Source organism: Sinohyriopsis cumingii, chromosome 15 (genome assembly GCF_028554795.1).
Source record: "Sinohyriopsis cumingii isolate HCF-2022 chromosome 15, ASM2855479v2, whole genome shotgun sequence".
Taxonomy (NCBI): domain Eukaryota; kingdom Metazoa; phylum Mollusca; class Bivalvia; order Unionida; family Unionidae; genus Sinohyriopsis; species Sinohyriopsis cumingii.
The window spans coordinates 146,802,658-146,824,840 of NC_142975.1; the positions used below are offsets into that span (position 1 = coordinate 146,802,658).

The 22,183-nt window shown below is 34.0% G+C and overlaps 1 protein-coding gene across 2 annotated transcripts in view; it reads right to left on the reverse strand.

Moving 5' to 3' along the window:
- The window catches only part of LOC149783008 (uncharacterized), a 108,505-nt gene that overhangs the window by 43,617 nt on the left and 42,705 nt on the right, over positions 1 to 22,183 (reverse strand). For both annotated transcript variants that reach the window (XM_089934578.1, XM_089934579.1), the window contains one exon: positions 5,276 to 5,392. In XM_089934578.1, the coding sequence (XP_089790704.1) occupies positions 5,276 to 5,392 (117 nt within the window). The remainder of the gene's footprint in view (positions 1 to 5,275; positions 5,393 to 22,183) is intronic.

Consider the following 22,183-nt stretch of genomic DNA (forward strand, 5'->3'; position numbering starts at 1 on the left):
TTTCATGACCAACAGCCCATCTATTATGATGTCTTAAAGTGCTGGAGATCAAAGTTTTGAGAGTAATTGGGACTAACTTTTTCTCCTCAAAAAGACACAGAAAAACATTAGACAATAGTGGCACTGAGGCATTCAACAGGGATCAGTCTATGAAAACCAGACACTGTCCTTAATAAGCCTTTAAAGTGGAGGGTATTCTAGCTCACAAGATTCTTTCCATGACTGAAGGTTTAAATTCCTTTCTATCCAAGGCTCTCCTGAGAAGATTCAGGTGTGAAGGACATGAAATACCTGTGACCATGGACGTTTGATTAGATTGGGCCCCATCAGGATTTTCCCGGGGACATCTATTTCTAGACTGAGCAAATCTTTCAACCAGAACTTGTCACCTTCTAAGTGGGGCTATCAGAATCAATTTGCATTTCTGACCCCTCATTCCCTGTACTATCCTCAATACCCGAACAGCAGAGGGGTAGGCGTAGCCCCAAATGACTTGGTAAAACAAATTTCCAGGACTTTTCCTAGACACTTAACAATTTTTCAAGGAGCATTTTTACCCAAATCATTCCTCTTTAAATCAAGAAACATAAACTTGGCTTGGCAGATCAAATCTATAGTGAAATAGCTTTAGAAAATCTTGTTCAGCTTTTGCAAACAATAACAAGAGTCCCTCAAAGAGAGTGATTCTCTACTGGCAGAAAAGAACTTCCATGAATTCAAGATAATACCATTTTTTCCCTTACAACTGCTTAGTTATGAAATCATCTGTGATATTCTACAGTGATGATGAGATGTTCAAATCAGCTGCTGTGGTGGACATACTGGATGTCAGATTTGCACCATTTTTATTGAGGAAAAACAAGATATCATAAGAAGTCTAGTGGAAACACCATGTGGATGTGACTTTCCATTTTGAAGGAGTAACAATAACAAGATTTTCAAGATGGGTGCCATGGTGGCCATATTAGATATCTGACTGGCACCATTTCCATTTAGTACCAACTAGATATCAAAAGAAGCCTTTGGTGAAAGCACAATGTTAATATGACCAGTTTTCTAGAAGTAGTGATAACAAGATTTTCAAGATGGCCATTGTGGAAGCCATAGCAGAAGTTGTATTGGAACCTTTATCATTTCCAACCAACAAAACATCATAAGAAAAATTTCATCGAAATCCCCATGATATGACCATTTGTTCAAATGAATTAGTGATACGAATTTTAAGACTGCTGCTGTGGCAGGCATTATGAATGTCAGAAAGGCACTATTTTCATTTAAGATCAACTAGGGACCATTAGTAAAACCACATGTTGATATGACCATATAGCCTGATGTCCCACCCAGTCACATTATCCTGACACCAGGCCAACCAGCCCTAACACTAACCTCTTAATCCTGAGTGCCAAGCGAGGCAGCTGTTAGTACCATTTTTGTAAGTCTTTGCTATGACTCGGCCGGGGTTCGAACCCATGACCTCCTGCTTCTGAGGCGGACATTCTAACCACTAGGCCACTGGAGCAGTCTTCATTTTAATAGTTACTTCTCTAGAAAAGCAACCATAAAAAAAATATCTGGTTTCTACTTTGTGGTATGAATAATTCCAAAATTGAAAGGGAATATCCAATTTCAGATTTTCAACAAAAAAGGATACCAAATTGACATGAAGCAGTTTTTCAGTGAATGCTTTCAATGCTCTCCTAAGTGAAATATACACATGTACACTACCTTCCTCTTGCTGCATGCAAACTGTTTTGCTATGCCACTGTCTTGAAACACGGCCTGAATAAGTTTATTTTAAAATAATTGATGATGGACAGGAATAGTGGTCTGTGATTAGTTTTTATGTCCATAATATTTCCAGTTTTATAATGTCATCTACTGGGAAGATGGTTTCAATGCTGAATAAAGCTTCAGACATAACATCATCACTTGGATGTAAGGGTGGAGGAGTTATTTCGATGTTGGTTTTTCCTTATCTTGGTTCCCTTGATCTAAGCAGTATGAGCAATAAAGTTGTGCCAGGTAAAATTCATCAAGGCAACATGGATATGCTTGCAATATGATGATACAAATTTAACACATAACAAAACATTCTTTCAAGTAAACTCTGAAAACCTTTTTAATTTATTAAAGCTATAATAGCTCTATGACCATTTTGCAAAAAGCAAGGATTTTTTCAAAATTCAAGGACAAAACCAATCATTACCTAATTCCAGCATTCAAGAACCCTCCTAGTATTCTAAGGCTTTTCCTAACCTGTGCAAACCATGTTACTAACAGAGTGTACATGGCTCAGGCTTCTGGGTCTGGGTTAAGATGAAGATGGGTAGTTTGTGATTCCACCTCATCGCAAAAACATCCATTATTATATACCCCCAATGCACACATATCCAATGAAATACCAATGAATAGACAGACCAATGGTGTAAATGGTCTGGACACTTCTCGACATTGAGTTGACCAGGACCCTGAGCCTGCTAGGGTTATGTCTTATCTGGAGCATGATCTTTAGTTGGAAGCACCAGTACCGAAAGTCCCAAACCATGATCCATAGGTTGAGTTATCCCCCCCTTCATTTTTCAGGAAGTAGGCCATCACAACCAAGTTGTGCGACATGACAAGAATTACCTTTGTGTAGAGTTGATCCTTCCAAAAATTTACTAATTACTATGGTCTTCATTTCTATAAGGTAGATGTGAAAAGATAACTTCTCTGGCCCTCACCTGCCACTGACCAGTGTTACAGGGCATCAGGTGAGCTCCCCAACTGTACAAACTGATGTCCATGCATATTATAACTTCTTGTTGGGGCTTTTCAAGAGCAATTTCTGCTGTAAGCTATTGTTTCAATGATGCAGGAGTGATTGGTTGAGATCATAACTAACTGATAGAGTCGATCAGAAAAGGGGTGACACTAGGCAAACAGAACCATCTGCAGAGGTATATAAAATGGGGACAAAGATGAATCAAATCCACTGCCACATTAAGTAAACCAAGGAGTTGCAAAAACTCTCACTGAAAACCAATATCTTCTGGAAATCAACTCTGCAAGCTCAATAATTCATGCAACACCTATGTGACTGAAGTGAACAAGGTGGTGATTGGTCAAAAACTGTAAACTAAGCTAGATAAAATGCTGATGGGTTGAAATCTGAATTATTCCAGTTCACCTGAAACCCTAACTTAATCAGAAAGTAAGGACAAAGTCAGAATAACAGAGTCCACAACTGCAAATTTAAAAATTAAAAAATAAAAAATAAAAATAATGATATCAACTGCCTAGATGGATGGGTTGACAAATACAAAGATATCCTTGAACAATGTGACTTGAGCAAGAGCTTAAAAAACATCCAGCTGATGGGTAGCCACCTAGCATTGGTAAAGAGAGGTAATGGGTAAGATTTTCATTCCTCTGCCTATACATTACATAGACAGGAAATACAATATTGTCATCTTTCTGGATTGCTTAATTCGACAGGTATCAGAGTTTATTTTCTAACCATTACCGTGATGAAGGAATGTATTCAACAGAAAAATGGAAATGAATTTTCTGAAGTCGGATTTTCTGTTATTGAGAGAACAATAGTTTTTGTATCCTGTCTTATTAAGAGTGCTTAATAAAATCACAAATGCACAAATGTAAAGTACAACACTGAATTTGCAATAAAATATTACTGCAAATGCAGTAATTGTAAAAATGTAGTTGAAAAGTATGTCAACAGATATTACTGTCTATAATTTTCATTCAAATAAAGATTGGACAGATACAACCATGGTGATGATGACATCACATCAGTGGTGATTGGCTTTTATGTCTGCTTGAAGAAGAATGATTCAATGCTTGTATGGGGTAAAAGTTGTCTGTTGGTATAAAGAATCCTGGATTATCATGTGACTGTGCTTTCAATCATGGCAATTTAGCAACAGCTTGAAAAGAAATTGTTTTTAAATTTATTTGTGATGTGCTAGGATTTTGTTCCATTTCTCTTTATCATAGATTTGTTCTGTATTTTGAATTTGTGCTCTTCATTTTCTTCAAAATGCATTCATAATGAAATCTACTTCCATTCTGTATTATGTTTGCATTTATTGTGCATTCAAGCCTGCATCTAAGTTTCATTTTAATGAAAACATTACTTATTTCCCGGTCCATATGTCAATGTGAAAACACATTTGTACTTTTTGTTACCTTTTATTTCCTAGAAGTAATATCCTTTTGCTACTTCTTACTGAAAATTAATTAAATCAGAGACCTACCATGATATTTCAATACAGTACCTTCTAACATAAATCAGAGACCTACCAAGATGTTTCCATACAGTACCTTCTAACATAAATCAGACACCTACCATGTTTCCATACAGTACCTTCTAACATAAATCAGAGACCTACCATGATGTTTCCATACAGTACCTTCTAACATAAATCAGAGACCTACCATGATGGTTCCATACAGTACCTTCTAACATAAATCAGAGACCTACCATGTTTCCATACAGTACCTTCTATAATAAATCAGAGACCTACCATGATGATTCCATACATCACCTTCTATCATAAATCAGAGACCTACCATGATGGTACCATATGGTACCTTCTAACATAAATCAGAGACCTACCATGATGGTTCCATACAGTACCTTCTAACATAAATCAGAGACCTACCATGATGGTTCCATATAGTACCTTCTAACAGAAATCAGACACCTACTATGATGGTTCCATACAGTACCTTCTAACAGCCCAATGATGTTGGTTTTGACTTTCAAAAACCTTTCACATGGAAAAATTTAAATCTGTTGATAACGCTCAATGTTGCAGCATGGAAGAATGGTACCCATATATTGCCACTTGCTAATGCTGGAAAGACAAACATGCACCTCCTTCCCTTTTTATTTTGTCTGCTGTTCAACAATGATATGCTTTCAGATCATGTCAAAACCCTGTGTTCAAAGAACATTAGAGAACATACTCAACTCAGATTTGTCCAACTCATGAAATGTATTATTTTTTAAAAACCAATCAAATCAATGCAATTATTATGTGCTGTATGATTACCTAGCCATTTGTATTCATAATGTAAAGAACTTGTCAATAAATTTTGGTTTCATAATATTAGGACAAAACTTTTGTGTTGATTATGTTTTCATTTTGAGATATTTAAGTGTGGCATAGCCAATTACTACTGATCAATGAAGTTTTGCAGACAAATGGATAAAAGGATAGAACAACAAGAGTCACTGACACATTTTGGTGGAAGGAAAGGATGTAATTACCTCCCCTTCCTCTGGCATACTAATATCAAGTCTTGCACCATGTTGTAGAAGTAATTCCACCATTTGATGATCATTCTGGGACATTGCATAGAAAAGTGGTGTAGCACCTTTGTCACCCTAGAAAATACAATAAAACAGGTTAATAACAAATTTTTGAGTCAAATTTGTATTAAAATACTTGTATATTAATATCATGTACATTGAGATTGATCCCTCAAAAATGATAAAAACAACCATAATTACCCCACCTTTGCTACAGCTTTTTTTCAAAACTAGGAATTTTGGTAGAATTCCACTGCTTAGCATCATTAGCTTTTACAGATAAAAAAATGTAAAATGTTTATAAAAAATATAATAATTTTAATGTATATTTAAAAAAATATTTCATAACATTTCAGTTAAATCATTCCCACTTCTATAATTGCCAAAAATCTGTAGTTAGCAGTAATTTCTAAACATTTCCATCATAAAACTACACCAAGATAAAATATATGTATCATGCATGTGCACAAATTACAACAAAGCACTCTAAACAGGCCTGATACCTCTCACTTTGCTTACGTAACTTAACTATTTCACTAAACAGGCTTATGTAGTAGTGCAAGAACACATCTTACACTATCTTCAAAACATTCAATCATGTTGATTGTACCAATTGTACAAAAATCTTTTTAAACATAAAGGCATCATTAATAGGCACAGTCTCTTGCACACATTCAAAATCATCCAATATCTTGATAATAAATCCAACAGATCAAAAACACTGCTTCAAGATGCCCCACCAATCAGATTATAGATCACTTCATTAACATGCATCAATCTCACTTATTGTTTTAACAGTCCAAGACAATAATGACAGATGTATATCTTTCAAGTCTGATGAAAATTAGATCATAGGATTCCAGTTTCAAAACACGTTCAGCCAATCAGATGCACTATTACATCAATATCTCAGTATCCCTGTTAGAATTTTTCCAGTCAATGCATTGTAATTATGTTTGGCACAATAAAGCTTCAGTTGGCACAGATTATCTTTGAAAGCACTTTGAAGCACTGATCACTGTAGAGTCACAAGAAGCATCAAATACTGTGATTTAAGATGAGAAGTAAAATAAAGAACCAAATTTATTTTCCAAATATTTTTTTAAATAAATTGCAAATTTTACACATTAATTTATTCTTTCATTTCACGAAATGTATACACATTACTATAATATTGTATTTTGACCAGCTTAAAAGTATTCATTGGAGAGTAGAAGAATAATTTACCAGTCAGTTGATTGTATTTCAGATTGAGTCACCAAATAAAAACTACACAACGATGTCAAATTCAATGAATTTATTCACATAAGCAATCAAAGAAAAGTATTACTGGAGTTGGAAAGCATTATTTATTTCCCATAGACAATGTAGTTACAATGTGACAGATTTAATATTTCACATGGAGTGACAAAACAAAGGATTTTATCTAGAAATATTCTGTACATAATGCCAAAAGGACCCTTCACTGAAAATTAACTCAAGAGCCCCAAACGATACTAGTGTCTAAAACGTGCGCAGATGAAATGATGACACATCTGCATGTACCAGTGCAGAATGAGAATGCCCTTTTCATACAGCGTTTCCTGCCATAATTGTACAGTATGCACTATGGCCTTCATCTCTATGTGATGAATGTATAATGCATGCTACTGTGAGGACAAGACCTGCTCACGTCTAGTAAGGAGGGCAGGAGGTGGTTACTACACCATGTCATGGTGGCATCTGAAAACAAATCTAGATTTATGGCAGTTACTCCTGCAGTAGTATGCCTGCCATAAGCCAAGCAAGGTCCTCTCATTTACTCATATGGGTCCACAGATAACCCAAGCTGGATCATTGGTCAAGTGGGCAAAGATCAGCCTCTGGAATAGAAAGATCATCTGAAGTGGTCTTATACACAAGTGGCCCAAAATGAGGGGATACATTGCAACATTGTCATACAGAAATTCATGGGCTGCAATTTGATTCTCTGAGCAAATTCCAAGAAACTTTCCCAGGAGCAGCAGACTTGGTTAAAGGCCTAGAACTCCATACCCAAGTGAATGATGGGATGAGCTTGGATTTATCCTTGTTGTCAAGGAATTACATGCAAAGTTACAGTGACATAAACAACTGCATGTCTCGTTTGACATGGTGCTTGCAGAATGTTGTCCAAGCAGAGCAACTCTGAGGTGGCTATGAACAGGAACTCATGTTCATGATTCTTAAAAAGCCCTAGGGCTAATATTCAGACCAGATAAGAGTACTCTATTGTGTCTCCACAAAAACCTGGGAATGGGTAATTAAAGATGTGCATTTCAGAGTTAAAACTGTCTTCCTGAGTCACATTTAGAACCAATACATGACCAGACAAAGCCTGCAACTGGCTTCTGGTCAAGAAAAAGGTCTTGATCAAGATCTCAGTGAGTTTTCATTGTGAATAATTATCATCTGTCCTTTTGTAAAGGCTGTGTTGATTCTTGCTGTAAGACAGTCACTCTGTACAAGTCTCTTGGGACATCCATAATGATGGGTACCATTTATGGGGGGTGCAATGAATGTGGTCTGTAGGCCTTCTAAAATAATCATTTTTGTACCAGTGGTTCCCATTCCACAGAAAAGATTAATTCCTCCCACTTGGGAATCAGAAAGGAAGCATAATCATGGCATTATTGCTGAAGGGATCCAGAGAAAGGAAATGGATGGGATGTTTCCCATTTTGCATTCCTTTGGTCATCCTTCCTATTTCTCTGATCTCTCCCAGGAAACAAAGGCAAGGTTCTTGGACACTGGCCCATGAATTTTGCCTCTTTAGTGGTTTGATGTGATCTAAAAATGATTTCCCAGATAATGGCTATGGGGAGATGTACATCTCTTTTCACCAAGTGAGGACTAATGAAAGCAGCTAAGCATTAAGTGAGTGAGTGTTGTAAAGTTCCTCTGTGTCTTGGACCTGGGAATGGGTATACCGGATAAACTGATCCTGAAAAAAATCAACAGTAGTCCAGTAAAGGATATCTTGCGAAAAACCACCAAAGCCAGTATTGGTTTACTTCTGTGTTGATTATAATGCTCATCTGGAAAGTTCATGTACTATGTCAGTTCTTACCCACTGCATTATTGTGAAAATCGAAACTACCTGTGGTGACAGGAAGTGAACAGAACGAGCATCAGCAGAAAGACTGATGAAGTCTGCATCTTTCATCATGCATTCCGCACCCTCCCATTACTCAAAACAATTAGTAATGATGGATGCACATACTTTTGCATTCCAGTGTGAGTACATATGCCATGTATGGCCCGAATTACACCCTATAAATACATATACAGGTAGGGTGGTTAACGTCAGTTCTAGAATGAGATGTTTACACTCATACACTTAATCCTGAAAATCAAATTACCACCTGTAACTATAGAAAGTAGAACAAGGGCATGCACAGGTGAAATCAATCAAGTATCTTGCTAAGCTTGCAGTGAAGAGAATGTTTATGATGTATAATGGAAATTAGATGCTCATAATAAGAAATAATTGTGCAATAGAAATCATAGACAAAGTCAAGTACTGTAGCAGCAGGGATGGAGAACAGACCACTTAATTAAATGTTCATTTATGAAAATAAAACTTCATACGAAAAAAATGAAAAATACAATAACATCAAACCGAAGCCTCTAACTAAAACTGACAGTTTCTCTAATTGTGTTGGCTCATTTTGTTCCTTCATTTTTGTCGTTCATGTTTTTCAAAATTTGTATGCATATTTTTGTTTACCTTTTGGACACTCATCATTGGTCACACCCTCCCTGCTGCTGTAACGTGTGAGTAATTAAACCATTATCATATCAATAATGGAATCTCACACAGCTAGATTAGCTCGAGAGCAATTGGAGACAATTAAAAAATATATTCCAGTCTGTGATTCTGTCACACAGAAATTACAAGCTCATCAAGAGTCTCAGGTGGAATTTACAGAAGGTGCAGAATAAATATTTAAACCAACTGTCGAACTAACAAGGAAATTGTTACAGCAACTGAGGCGACTCAAAAAACTCTTGAAACATTACCTGTTGATATTGATAGCCATCTTCAAGTAGTTCAATCACCACCCCAGCAACCTCCTCAACCACAACCTGAAGATGAGCCACAACCTCTACCAAGAGTTAGAACTAGCATTACAGAAAAATTCATGCCTGAAGGTTTTGCCAATATGAAAGACCTAGACAAAGTACTTAATATTGCCACATATGGATATCGTGATAGAGATAAGTATGTAAAATCCGAGTATGTTAAAACTCTAAAAAAAATCTGGTTGAATTAGGGATGTAAATCACATAGCCAATGATATTTCGCAAATCAGGTCTGAGGAAGATGTTGATAATTTTATCATCTTTAACCAGAAAGTAAATGAGTATATTGAACAAACAAAACATGAAAGGAAACAAAAAGAAGAAATAAAACAGCAACTTGAGAAAGCAAAAGCAAGAAGAAAGCTATGGAAGAAATCACATTCACCAATTAAGAAAAAAGTGGATGAGGCAGAAGAAGCAACTGAAACTGGTCTTGTTACTCAAAGAAGTGGTCTTATTACTCCACGCCCAAGTAACGTCCTTGCAGATGTTTAAAGACTAGAAATTCTGACTGGCAGAAAACGTGCCGGTAATAATTCCCCAGAAATCATTAATGAAGCAGCTGATATTTGTCAACGATTATTTACAGGTGGTATCATGGATAACAATGTTTATCGGTCTCTCATAAATGAAACTGTTGATGATCATGACAGTGATTAGGAAGATATACAATTAGATAAGTGACAAGAAAATAAGATGATTATACATAATGCTCAACGTGGACCTGTAATGGTCAGGGTGATAAATTTGTGATTACCTATGTATAAAGTTACATATGGCGATGGACTTGGTGATGTTGTTCAGGGTTTATTTAGAAGGATAGATCCAAAAGCAATATCCATTGCAAAGCAAAGCAACTAGGAATGAAAGCTACTGACAGTGTTCATGATAAAGGTATTGGTGCTGTTGGTGATGTTGCTAGTAAAGCATTCGTGGCAATCAAGAAAAGACTAGCACGACTAATACGATGAAAACCACAGCCAGTACAATTACCCAGCACTGAGGTTATGCCTGCAAATATTAGTAAAATAATCAATCAAGCTGCAAATCAAAACCTAGCAGAGTTGGCTGGTGTACCTATATCAGAAAAAGATATAAATACAAGTCTGATAGCAGGAAGTGGTCTTCGTGCAAGACAATATCAATTATAATAAAATGTTTAAACATATATCTGATCCAGCATTTGACATAGACACACCAGTTCTCAAAGATGAATCTGTGCATGATTATCAGTATTATTCTTACGAAGCACGACAGCCAAATCAGCATGGTTGAATTGAGCTGCAAGTTCAGGATACAAGCAGATATTTCTTACCCACTGAAGCGTTTTATTGAAGAAGAATCAGAACTTGTAACAAACGTTGCCGCTTATACAGCACACAGTGCTGATGTAAGAGTTGGTTTTGTTAATAATGGCATCATGGCGTTATTCAGAAGTGCTATATACATGATTGATGGAAAAGAGATTGAATCAATTCAAGATATTGTCGATGTTGCCACAACGAGATTAGGTCTAGCAAGATATTCAGATGTTTATACAAGATCAACTGACTGCTCCGGTGGCCTAGTGGTTAGAGCATCTGCCTCAGATGCAGTAGGTTGTGGGTTCGATCCCCAGCTGAGTCATACCAAAGACTTACAAAAATGGTACTAACAGCTGACTTGCTTGGCGCTCAGCATTAAGAGGTTAGTGTTAGGACTGGTTGGCCTGGTGTCAGGATGATGTGACTGGGTGGGACATCATGCTACATGTCTGTAGCATGATGCCCCAATGCTTGACATCACTATAAAGTATCACACTGCAGACATCGTAGCGATATGACTAAAAAGTTGTTAAAGCTATGTTAAAAAAGCCAGATCACACACACACACAAGATCAGCTGGTCCATCAATGATGTTTGCCAAGGATAATTTTGACCAACCTGATGACAGACCACATCTTAAGGTACAAGTGACACGAAATACTTTGACTGATCTACAACCAGATGGAATGATAGACAGACCAGCCAATGATTTTTTGATATTAAAAGAAGCTAACCCAAATTACAACTTAGGATTCACAGCATGTCAATTAATGCTGAAAAGTGATTGTAGAGGATTTGCATGTGTAATTCCATTGTCACACATATCTGGATTTTGCAGAAATGTCAGAAAGGTCATATTTGGAGCCAAGCATACAACTGTACTTGTGAGAAGGGATGATGATAGTGATGCTATCTGGCACGATGGTGCTGCTGCTGGTAAAGTAATATTATTTAAATATTATTTAAACTTTCATTGTGGAAGCTGGTAATGACTCCATTGCTTGCTGAGGAACAAAAATTACTTTCTTTTATGGATTCAGCAGTTTATCAATGGTTGATGATGACAACAGAAAGTATTCAAAGCATAGTTGATGGTTTATTTACATGGAATATAGCATCACAGCAAGGTATTTCTGCACAAAGACATATATTTTTTGCCTTTCAAATGTTACACGACTAAACTCTCAAGAACGTAGTCCAATGATATTTGACAAACTTGGAGTTAATGAAGTTTCCCTAAGAATAAATGGACATCAATAACAATCTGAAGAAGCGTTATTAAATTTTGATCAAAATCATGTTGCATGGGTATATCATCGTTTGATGACATTCATGGGACATGATCAAAATGCTGATTCCAGTCTACAAATATCACAGCTGGATTTTATGACACTGTCCTGTTTATTATTTTTCGGTGGAACACCCGGATTTAATCTGACAATCTGTTTCTGATATACACTTCCGAGCTCGCGTAAACACAGGTGGTGCTGTTAATTACAGAGCAATTGCTGTTATTCTCTCAAGATAAAACAATACTACTTTTTTTTAAGTACCTTTATTTGAAGGTACTGGTGGATGAATGAGAGTTATTAATGCCCCAGTACAAAACATGTAATTAAATCGCTCATGATATTTATAATGTCATATCATCATGTTAGTGTCAGTCTGACTCCTGGTCAGATTAAAAATCTTCAATCAAAATCAGCAAAGAACTGTGGAATAAAAATATCACTAGAAAAGATCAGATCACAGGTAGTCAAAATAAACTATCATTGTCAGAACATCAACTCAGGCATTTCAATGATGCCATACAATCAAAAACAGATGTTAAACTTAATGTTTCTGTGAGCACCATGAAAGTTTCAATCAAGACTAGCGGTATATTTCCACTTCTTGCAGCTATACCAGCATTAATAGCTGCTGCGGCTCAGCTGTTGCAAAAGCAGCTGCACGTGGTGCTGTTGGAACTGCTGCTAGAATGGCATTATGGAAAGCAACAGGAAAAGGAATAAAGACTTCTAAAAAAAAGGGGAAAGGGTCTAAGATTACCAGGAACCCCACACTGGTACAGAAGAGGTCTGAGACTTCCAGGAACACTTCACTGATTCTTCCTATGTAAAATTTTGATTTACTTGATGCTGCTAAAAAAATTAAGTATAAAAAAACTTCAGGTGTTTTTATGTGTGATCAATTACCAAAACAACAAAAGAATATTGAAACCAGTATCATTACTGGTATCATCATCGTATACGAGTTCTTGATAAAAGTTCCAGTCCTGGTACTCACTGGGTGGCATAAGCAATTGATCCATGTGGAATTCTTTTTTTTGATTTGTATGGATTGGTGCCACGAAAAGAAATCATAAATTATGTAAAACCAATAAACACTCCAATCTGGTATTCGACACTACCTATACAGACAATAACTGATCCGCCAATATGTGGCTGTGAATTGCTGTACTCGATGCTATATCAAAATCTTCCGATTCACCTCATAAAGTTGTACATGCGTATACAAGTTCTTTTTTTAAATAATTACTAATTATATAATGGTAGTTATTTATGGAAGATCTTCTTCTGTCAAAGACAAGAAAAAAAAAGATGATACTGATTTGTCAAAGTACGCGACTAAAGATGAACTTGCCGATATTATGAACCTCTCTGGAGTTGACCAGGATGAAGTTGTTATTTTTCAGGATAAACGCGGTGTTTTAAAGACCAGTAATATTAAATGGAATGAAATAGTTAATAGAGTTCTCTGTGCTACTACGGATAACATTCCAGTATTTACTAATGGCAGTAGAATCAGAGACTCAAATACATCAATCGCAACTATTAGAAATGAAATTGCAAAAAGTGTTTCTAATTGTTTATGATCTGCCAGTGATGTAATGACAGGTGAACTCAACATGAATGGAAATAAAATAGTTGTTTTAAGAGATCCAACATCTGATGAAGATGCCACAACAAAAAAATATGTAGACAATAACAATAATACAGTGTAACTATAATACAGTAGATACCAATTTAACCATGCTGCGATCTGAATATGACATTCACGTAAACATGTTTTTAAATCTTCATAGAAATTTTCAAAAACTCAATAAAATCGCAGAGGATTTCTTTGGAAATCCATTGACTGCTGATGTAAAACTCTCTGAAATTAACACATCTAGGTCAAACATTGAAACAATCAATAAACGATTAGGTGTTATCAGAAATCCTAAATCATTTTCAGCGCTAATCATGATAGTGCAGAGTAATATCAGTGATATTAGAAAAAAATCTTATCAGTGTAATTCTTGATATCTTTAAAAAAATTATCTGATTAAAATTCCTCACATGCAGATAATCAATGTGGTATACACAGTTGCAAGTACATTACAGCTGGCCAAACATCAGATCAAAATCATCTGGTGGATTACCAGCAAATAATTCTCTGGTATTTGCAAACAAAAATAAACAAGACGGATCCTCTGATTGGCAAGTTGTTGGTATTCCCATGGGCAGTTATCAAATTGAACAAATCAATGATGAATTTCAGCACAGAAATAAATCTATCACTGGAAAAGAATCCAAAACTGCTATCACTGTTCACGAACCAACATTATCAGCTGTGATAGGAATATATTCACAAGATTATGTTGTAGATATTTCTCAATCATTAATTAGATGTGTGTTAGGATGGCCTAAAATTCCACCTGCTTATCAAGGACTGCCAGAACCATAAATTTGATGAATTTCTTATAAATGAAAAAAATATTGATAAGGACTCTTGAATATCAACAAAATATTCCATGGATAATTAAGAATAGTAATTATAGGCTGTCTGATGGTACAATAATTCCTCAAATAGATAAAGGTATATTTATTGTTAAACCAGGAGGTGGTTGGATTGTCAATGAAAAAGAGACTTAAAAATTCTGACCCAATTAAAATGAACAATCAACTAAAAAACTGCGAGATTTAATCAACAGCATTATACTTTATTACAATAATGATACATGCCAACATATTATTGAGTTAATACATTTGAACCAGCTTGCATCAGAACTTGATTATCTTAATAAAATGATAGCTGAAAATGCCAACAAAATTATTCAAGTTGATTATAAAAAAATTTCATTAAAGAAAGCATTTCTTAATCATTATATAATAAGCATTATATAATAAATGAAGCAGATTTACTAAAATTTGTAATACCAGGATTTAGAACCGACGAACTAAAAAAATCGGTCAGCAATCTTATCAATGAAAACTTTCAAAAATTGTCAAAACATGGAGAAAAATATAACAATCATCCATATGAAGGCCGACATATTTCACCGGGAATTGTAAATATAATGTCAATAATCGCAGTTAATCTTGTATGTGATGCAATTGATGACAGTTATCAAGCAAATCTTGAAGAATCCGGTCAGGCTCAGCAAGGATATATTTTATACACATTTATGCCTCAAGTACCTCATAGAATTTTGATTGTACAAGAACCTATTAATCCAGTCTATTTGCAAAGTCATAATCTGCACTTATCAAGGATATATTTCAAGCTTACCAGCCAATCTTGACACTTGCTTGATTTGCAACATGAAATTTTGAACTTGAATCTGTATGTAAGATCATAGATCTTCACGTTTGTGATTGATTTTCAATCCTGGTTCATATTCAGCGAAATAAAATATATACATAAAAGAATTTATTTTTTACTAATTCGCGTTCAAATTTCAGATCAGATTCAGATTTCAGATATATTACCTAAATTAATTCAGATTATCAAACAATTTCATCAAATTGAAGGGGTAGATAATACTCAAAATAATATTTAAAAAATCTCATTTAAAATGGACAAAAATTACATAATAATAATTTCATCCTTGAAAAATAAATACTGATATCAGAATAAATATTATAATCTTGTTCTTCACTGGTTCTCTAATTTGACAGGGTATATGGTACCCATAATTGTGAAAATCTGATTTTATAATATGACAGGGTGAATGGTACTTAAAATCATGAAAACCAGTCAGATTTTATAATTTGATAGGGTGAATGGTACTTGTAATTGTGAAACACCTACTGAAAACAGAAAGTTACATAATAAATATTATCAGAATTATGAAATAATAATAATGATATTATTATCAATATTTTTATTATTACTATTATTATCAAATGATCTTTGCAAATCTGTTAAATTACTGATTTTTAAAGGGTCAAACCTCATGCGCTTTTCTAATTGATTTTGATGATTTGTTGATAAATTCTCATGAAACACAGTCTGAAGTAATGTTTTTATATCTGATTCTGAATAAATTTCCATTAAAAAATGAACAAAATTGACAACATTATCAATAAATTCTAAAATCACTTAGACAACTGCGTGAGGTTTGACCCATAAAAAATCAGTAACTTAACTGCCTTTTTACTAACAAATTGACTAAAATCAATGAAAAAAACGAATTTTGACTAAATTTCATTAGAATCTCAGACGTTTATAAGAAAATCAGCATCATTAATAATTATTATCAGAATTTTAAAAAATTATATTTTCAGAATCAGAATAAATATTATAATACAAATAAATATTATTAGAATAAAAATAAAAATCTTAATCTTCATTGATTTCATAATTTGTTGGGATAAATGATACTAAAAATAATAATAATAGGACTGATTTCGTAATTTGTTGGGGGTAAATGATACTAAAAATAAAAATTATAGGACTGATTTCATAATTTGTTGGGGTAAATGATCCTAAAAATAATAATTATAGGACTAAATGAGATTATTATTTTCACAAAAATATCTAAATGAAAATAAATATTATCAGAAATATTTCTAAATGAGAACAAATATTATCAGAAATAAATCTAAATGTCATTTCACAATCCTTTACACCAGACAAAGTTGAAACGCTCCCTTACATAACTTTCAAAATCACTACGGTCACTGACACTGCCTTCATTTTCACAATCAGACATAATCTTTCTCAATTGTCTCATGCATGTATTTTTTGTTTCATATTCATGAGATAATTCTGATCTAATTTATTCAATTGTGTGAGAGAGATAAGAATTTCCCAACTTATGTATCTTGGACTGTCGCCAAGGATTGAAACAGCTTAAAGAACCTATATTCTACTGGTAGTATATATCTACCTTCAAATTTTCATTCTTGTAATGATTCAAAATCACAAATAATTTTCTCGGGGTTTAATTCATCACATGTTTTTATACCATCATGTTTTAATTTTGCAACTGCAGAAATACTAGCATTAATATTTTCATATTTTATTATATAATAAATATATATTTAAAATGTAATTAGTTTGTAAGTCATGGGATTGGAACGCCAGACCTCAAGTACTGTGCTATGTACCAACCTTACTGATATAAGTTTCAGAAATTAATATGAAGTTGCCTATGCTGGATTCCTACAAATGATTATTATTATACTGAGTAAATAAACTACAGCGTGGATTTATTTCCATTTTCCAGAACACACTGTATAAAATAATCACACATTATATTCTGCCTTTCATTTTGTCAAGGTTAAGATACATGTAGGTCTGTATACAGCTATTTACCTAGAGATCTAAAAATAACTTAGCTGTATTGTACACATTAACGGGCAGTGTGATTTATTGTTTTTCTGTCCTGACTTTGCCAATGACAAAATTATCTGGGGATAAAATTAAAAGGTGTAAAAACCCTTCAACTAATTTGAACTATCACAAAATTACATTACTCAACTAACAGCTAATTTAGACACATACCCGTTAAGAACTGAATGATGACCCAAAAAAATATCACGCAGTAACAAGCAGGGTAACTACTTAATTACTCTACCTCTAGCTTGACAGAGTTACCTCCCTTCAACTGTTTGTATCTAACACAATTGGGAGATACTGAAATGTTATTTTTTGTTTATATTTCTTCGAAAATGCTGATTTGTATATTTTACTTGTGATACACTGAACCAAAGGTACTGAAATGTCAAAATATTTTCCAGCTGCATTCATTGATGAAATATTATTTCTTCACCAGTCTCTGTATTTATGGATTTAACCACCCTAATTGTAATTGTTTTATATTTCCCAGTATTTCCAAATCTGCAAATCTTACTTTATGTAACAGCTCATAAATTAATTAAATAATTATTTTTTGGATCTGAATCACAAGAACATCTCTGATTACCCCGTGAAAACAACCGTAGACAAACCAATGATAAAAATATTTTTTTCCCAAGGCAGCAAATTTGAGATAACCAGTATTAGTGACAGTACTGACTGTTTTTTTTAGTCAACAGTGCCTGATGATACCATCACAAGATGCCTCATAATTCTTGATGATGGCATGTTTCATAAATTCATTTTGCTCCATGTTCATTTTGCTCCATTTTATATAATAATATTATTTGTCTAAATAGTTTGAAAATCTGGTGAGATAATCTTCAGCATTTTGTACGACCTTGTCCTTATTGTCAGTGTTATTTTTTTAAAATCATAATATCTGTTCTGCTCTCTGTATTTTTTACCACCACATTGCACACACAACTGCATTTCTCCTCTAACCCCAACACCACACTGCAAACACGGTTTCGGTCCTAAACTCCCTCTTTGTACACTTTGTAAGTGAATTCCACAGAATTTGTTTACACACGCTTTATTACAGGGAGTTGTGGAACCTATAATAAGCCATCTGCATTTATTCTTTGTTTGAATCATTATATATATAATTATATTTCAATTTAAATATATATTTGACTTAATTATAATATGGAAGAATTTGAGAGATTATCTGTAATTGAACCTTCTAAATCTAGATTCGATCTTGATAGAAGAACCTCTGACTTGCAGAGGCAAGCTCTGGTTGATCCAACGAAAACTCTGATTAAAAGTATTCATGACGCCAAGAAAGAATTTATCAGAGGCGGCGCATCTCATGTGTTGTCAACATTCAGAATTATGCACAACACCAAAGGTCTTATTGATGCTACAATGAATGACCAATGAACGGTGATGATTATTAATTATCTCTATAATCAACGATATTTTTTCAGAGTAAAATTTATTGTGGGATTAGATGATACTTAGATTATCCGTGACAAACATGACCCTGTCCATCTTCACACTGGAAATATTGTTACATTAAATAAAAATTCCAAACCAGGAATGATGACTGGTATTGACAAACCATATTATGAAAGAGCGTATCCTGTAATCGTGGTTATTTATGCAACATATCCACTGAATGATAAACCCAGCATTAGTATCTCAAACCGAACAAGTAATGGAACATTTTACAAACGTGATATGTGGAAATCGTTTAATGGATCTATGATGTAAGAAAATAAACAAAATGGCCTGAATCAGTCATGGATATAGGAGCTACAATAAATGATGTTGCTGCATTAGGAAAGAAATTAAAATTCCCAACAAAAAACAATAACAGGAATGATTTTGTATGAATTGAAATATAAATCGAAAGGAACTCTAATAAATATTATTGATCATAATGAGCACAGGTGGACATCGGCTATAACAATATTTCCACAAAATCGAACTGTTAAGTTCTATAACAGTGATATATTTAATTTTATTAACGAAATAAGTAAGAATGATCCTATATCAGAAAGGTTATTTCAGAGTTCTAAAGAAACTCACAATGAAATAATAAAACCTGATGGAGTATCTATATCGAAGAAAATAAGTTTGATCAGTTTGTAAGACCTAATGGTGAGATTTATCAAACAGAATTTCTCCATGAAGAAATGAAAAATCTTGCGCTGAAATACACAGATGATCATGAAAAGCTGCTCAGTAATTGTTTTACGATTCCTTCAGTCACAGCTCATGTTGCTAGAGAGAAAAATTTGTGGAAGCATACGAGGTTTGATTTTCTTGATGATATAATATCAAGTTGTGTCGAATATAGACACAGTGGATTATCGAATACCAGATACTATTATAAGGATGTTATCTCAGTTGATATGGTTGCATGTTATCCTGGAAGTTTTCTTGGAATGAGAGGGTGTTCTAAGTATTTTGAGTGATTTGGACATCCAACACACAGGATGACAAGAGTATCAATAAATGGACCATTACCAGATTTTCACCTGACTGGATTCGCTTGTATCGAGTCATTTAAGTTTGCTGAAGATCATCATCCAATTTGTTATGTCTGGTTTGGCTAACACTTTTCAGAAAAAATGTGGGCACCAACAGTATTATTACGATATATGCTTGATGTAAAAATACTATTATTGTTAAAAGTAAGTGAAGCAATTACATCATATAGTCCACAAAAAAAACAAGTTTGGTTACCACAGCAAAAGAAGTATTCTGATGAAGAAAATCCTGATATAACCAATTTTGAGAATAAAATCGAAAAAAATCTTGGCAGAAAATTAATTGGTAAATTTACCCAAGGAGGATCATATGATCATAAAGGACATTGTACAAGATTAATTATAGATGATGCTGAACTAGATTTTATAATTGCTGATACAATGAAGAGAAATATGTTTATAAGTCGAGAAACAGTTTTCTTGCCAAATGGAACTAAATTAGGTACAATTGTGAGTTATATTGATGGTGAGTTACCGCAGATTACTCATTTAAGATCTTCAAAGCCTGCGTATGTTTCAATAAATTTATTATCAATGATAAACAGATTTTCTGATACCGCAGTTAGAGTCGCTACAGATTCATTTTATATCAATAAAAAACATGCAAGATTGTTAGAACAATTATATATAGGTGCTTATGCATCATGGGGCGAATGGAGAATAAAACAAGCAAAGATACTTAGTTATTCTGTATCTACCGACGTTGAAATCAAAATTATTTATTACAAAAATAATAAAATATCAAAATTATTATCAGCACCATTGGTATGTGATCCTGTCACTAGACATAAGACTGTTTACCCTAATGGACCGGGAGGTTCAGGTAAAACAACACATGTAATTGAGTTATTTTGTCAGAGTTCTTCAAACTATGTTGATATGGTAGTTTTAACACCTACACATAGACTCATCAGAGAAATGAACGAACAAGGAATTATATCTCATACTTATCACAGCTTCTTTCGATGGAAGGGAGATACATGGACTCCTGAATGAATGGGAGAAAATATATTCCAAAGATTATTATCTGGAATGAAATATGTACAGTGTTACTGGGGACATTAAAAATATTTCTTGATTGGTTGTTGACAAAAGATACTGCTGTAATAATGCACAATGATCATGGTCAACAGCCACCTTTTGTTGGATTGTCTCCACATAAATGGCTAAGGAATTTTGAAGATTATTATGAGGAAATAACTGATGATCATAGAGCGCTTGATCCAGAATTAAGAGAGTTTAAGAAATTAATCAGACTACAACCAAATAAAATTCAGTGTGAAATAATGTGTGAGATAATTTCAGAAACTCCTATTAACAATTTTTGGAATTTACAGAGACCAGACTATTTGATAGTTGTAAGTAGAAAGATATTTCGTGATACACTTCAACAACAATTATTTGTTATATAATGAAATTTTTCAAATCTACCTGTACCATTGTGTTACTGACCAGCAGATACGCAACAAAAAAATACTGAAGTTGATATACCAGGATCGTCAGTGAAACAAAATCTTGTGTTAAATGATATTGTTTTAGTTCCTGTCAGTGTTGTTGAGAGCGCGTTAACAATGGACAAAACTCTGTGGACTCTAGAATATGCTATAATGATTCATTCGTCACAAGGATTAAATATTTCTGATATTAATATCTGGATTGTTGATGATTGTATTGAATGGTCCAATTTAGTTTATCTCGCAGTATCTCGAGTCAGAAGTATATCTCAGCTGTGGAGGGTTATCATAAACTTTACAGAAACTGCTGGCAATAGTGATAAAGTTATTGATAAGGATGTAGTAAGAAAAAAATTAGTTATAAACAATGTGACAAAAAAAAAATGTGATTTAATCTCGATGTTGAATTTATCATGATGCTGAAACAACAGCAAAATAATCATTGTGCAAGTTGTATCACAGTAATGTTGTGGCAGTATTGAAATAATAATCCAAGACAGTTTACCGTAGATAGAATTAATAGTAGTCTTGGTCACACACGTGAAAATGTGATGCTGACCCGTCTTAAGTGTAATCGATGTTGAGGTGCTAGTTCACAAAAGTGAATGCGGTGTTAATTGTGTGTCTTCAGGAATTACTTACAATTGTTCAAGTACAAATCCACGTTGAAGAGCAGTTGAATCTAATCTGCAGATTACAGGTCTATCAGTGGATCTTACCACGCTGGTAACTGTATGTGTTGGCACACTCCAAATAGGATCATTTGCTCTTTTTTTTACCAGCTTCAAGTTCACCAGGTTCATATAAATACCTCACAGTCACATTATCAGTACTGGTTGTTTTGAAAAGTCATGTCATTGTATTGGTATATGTTTT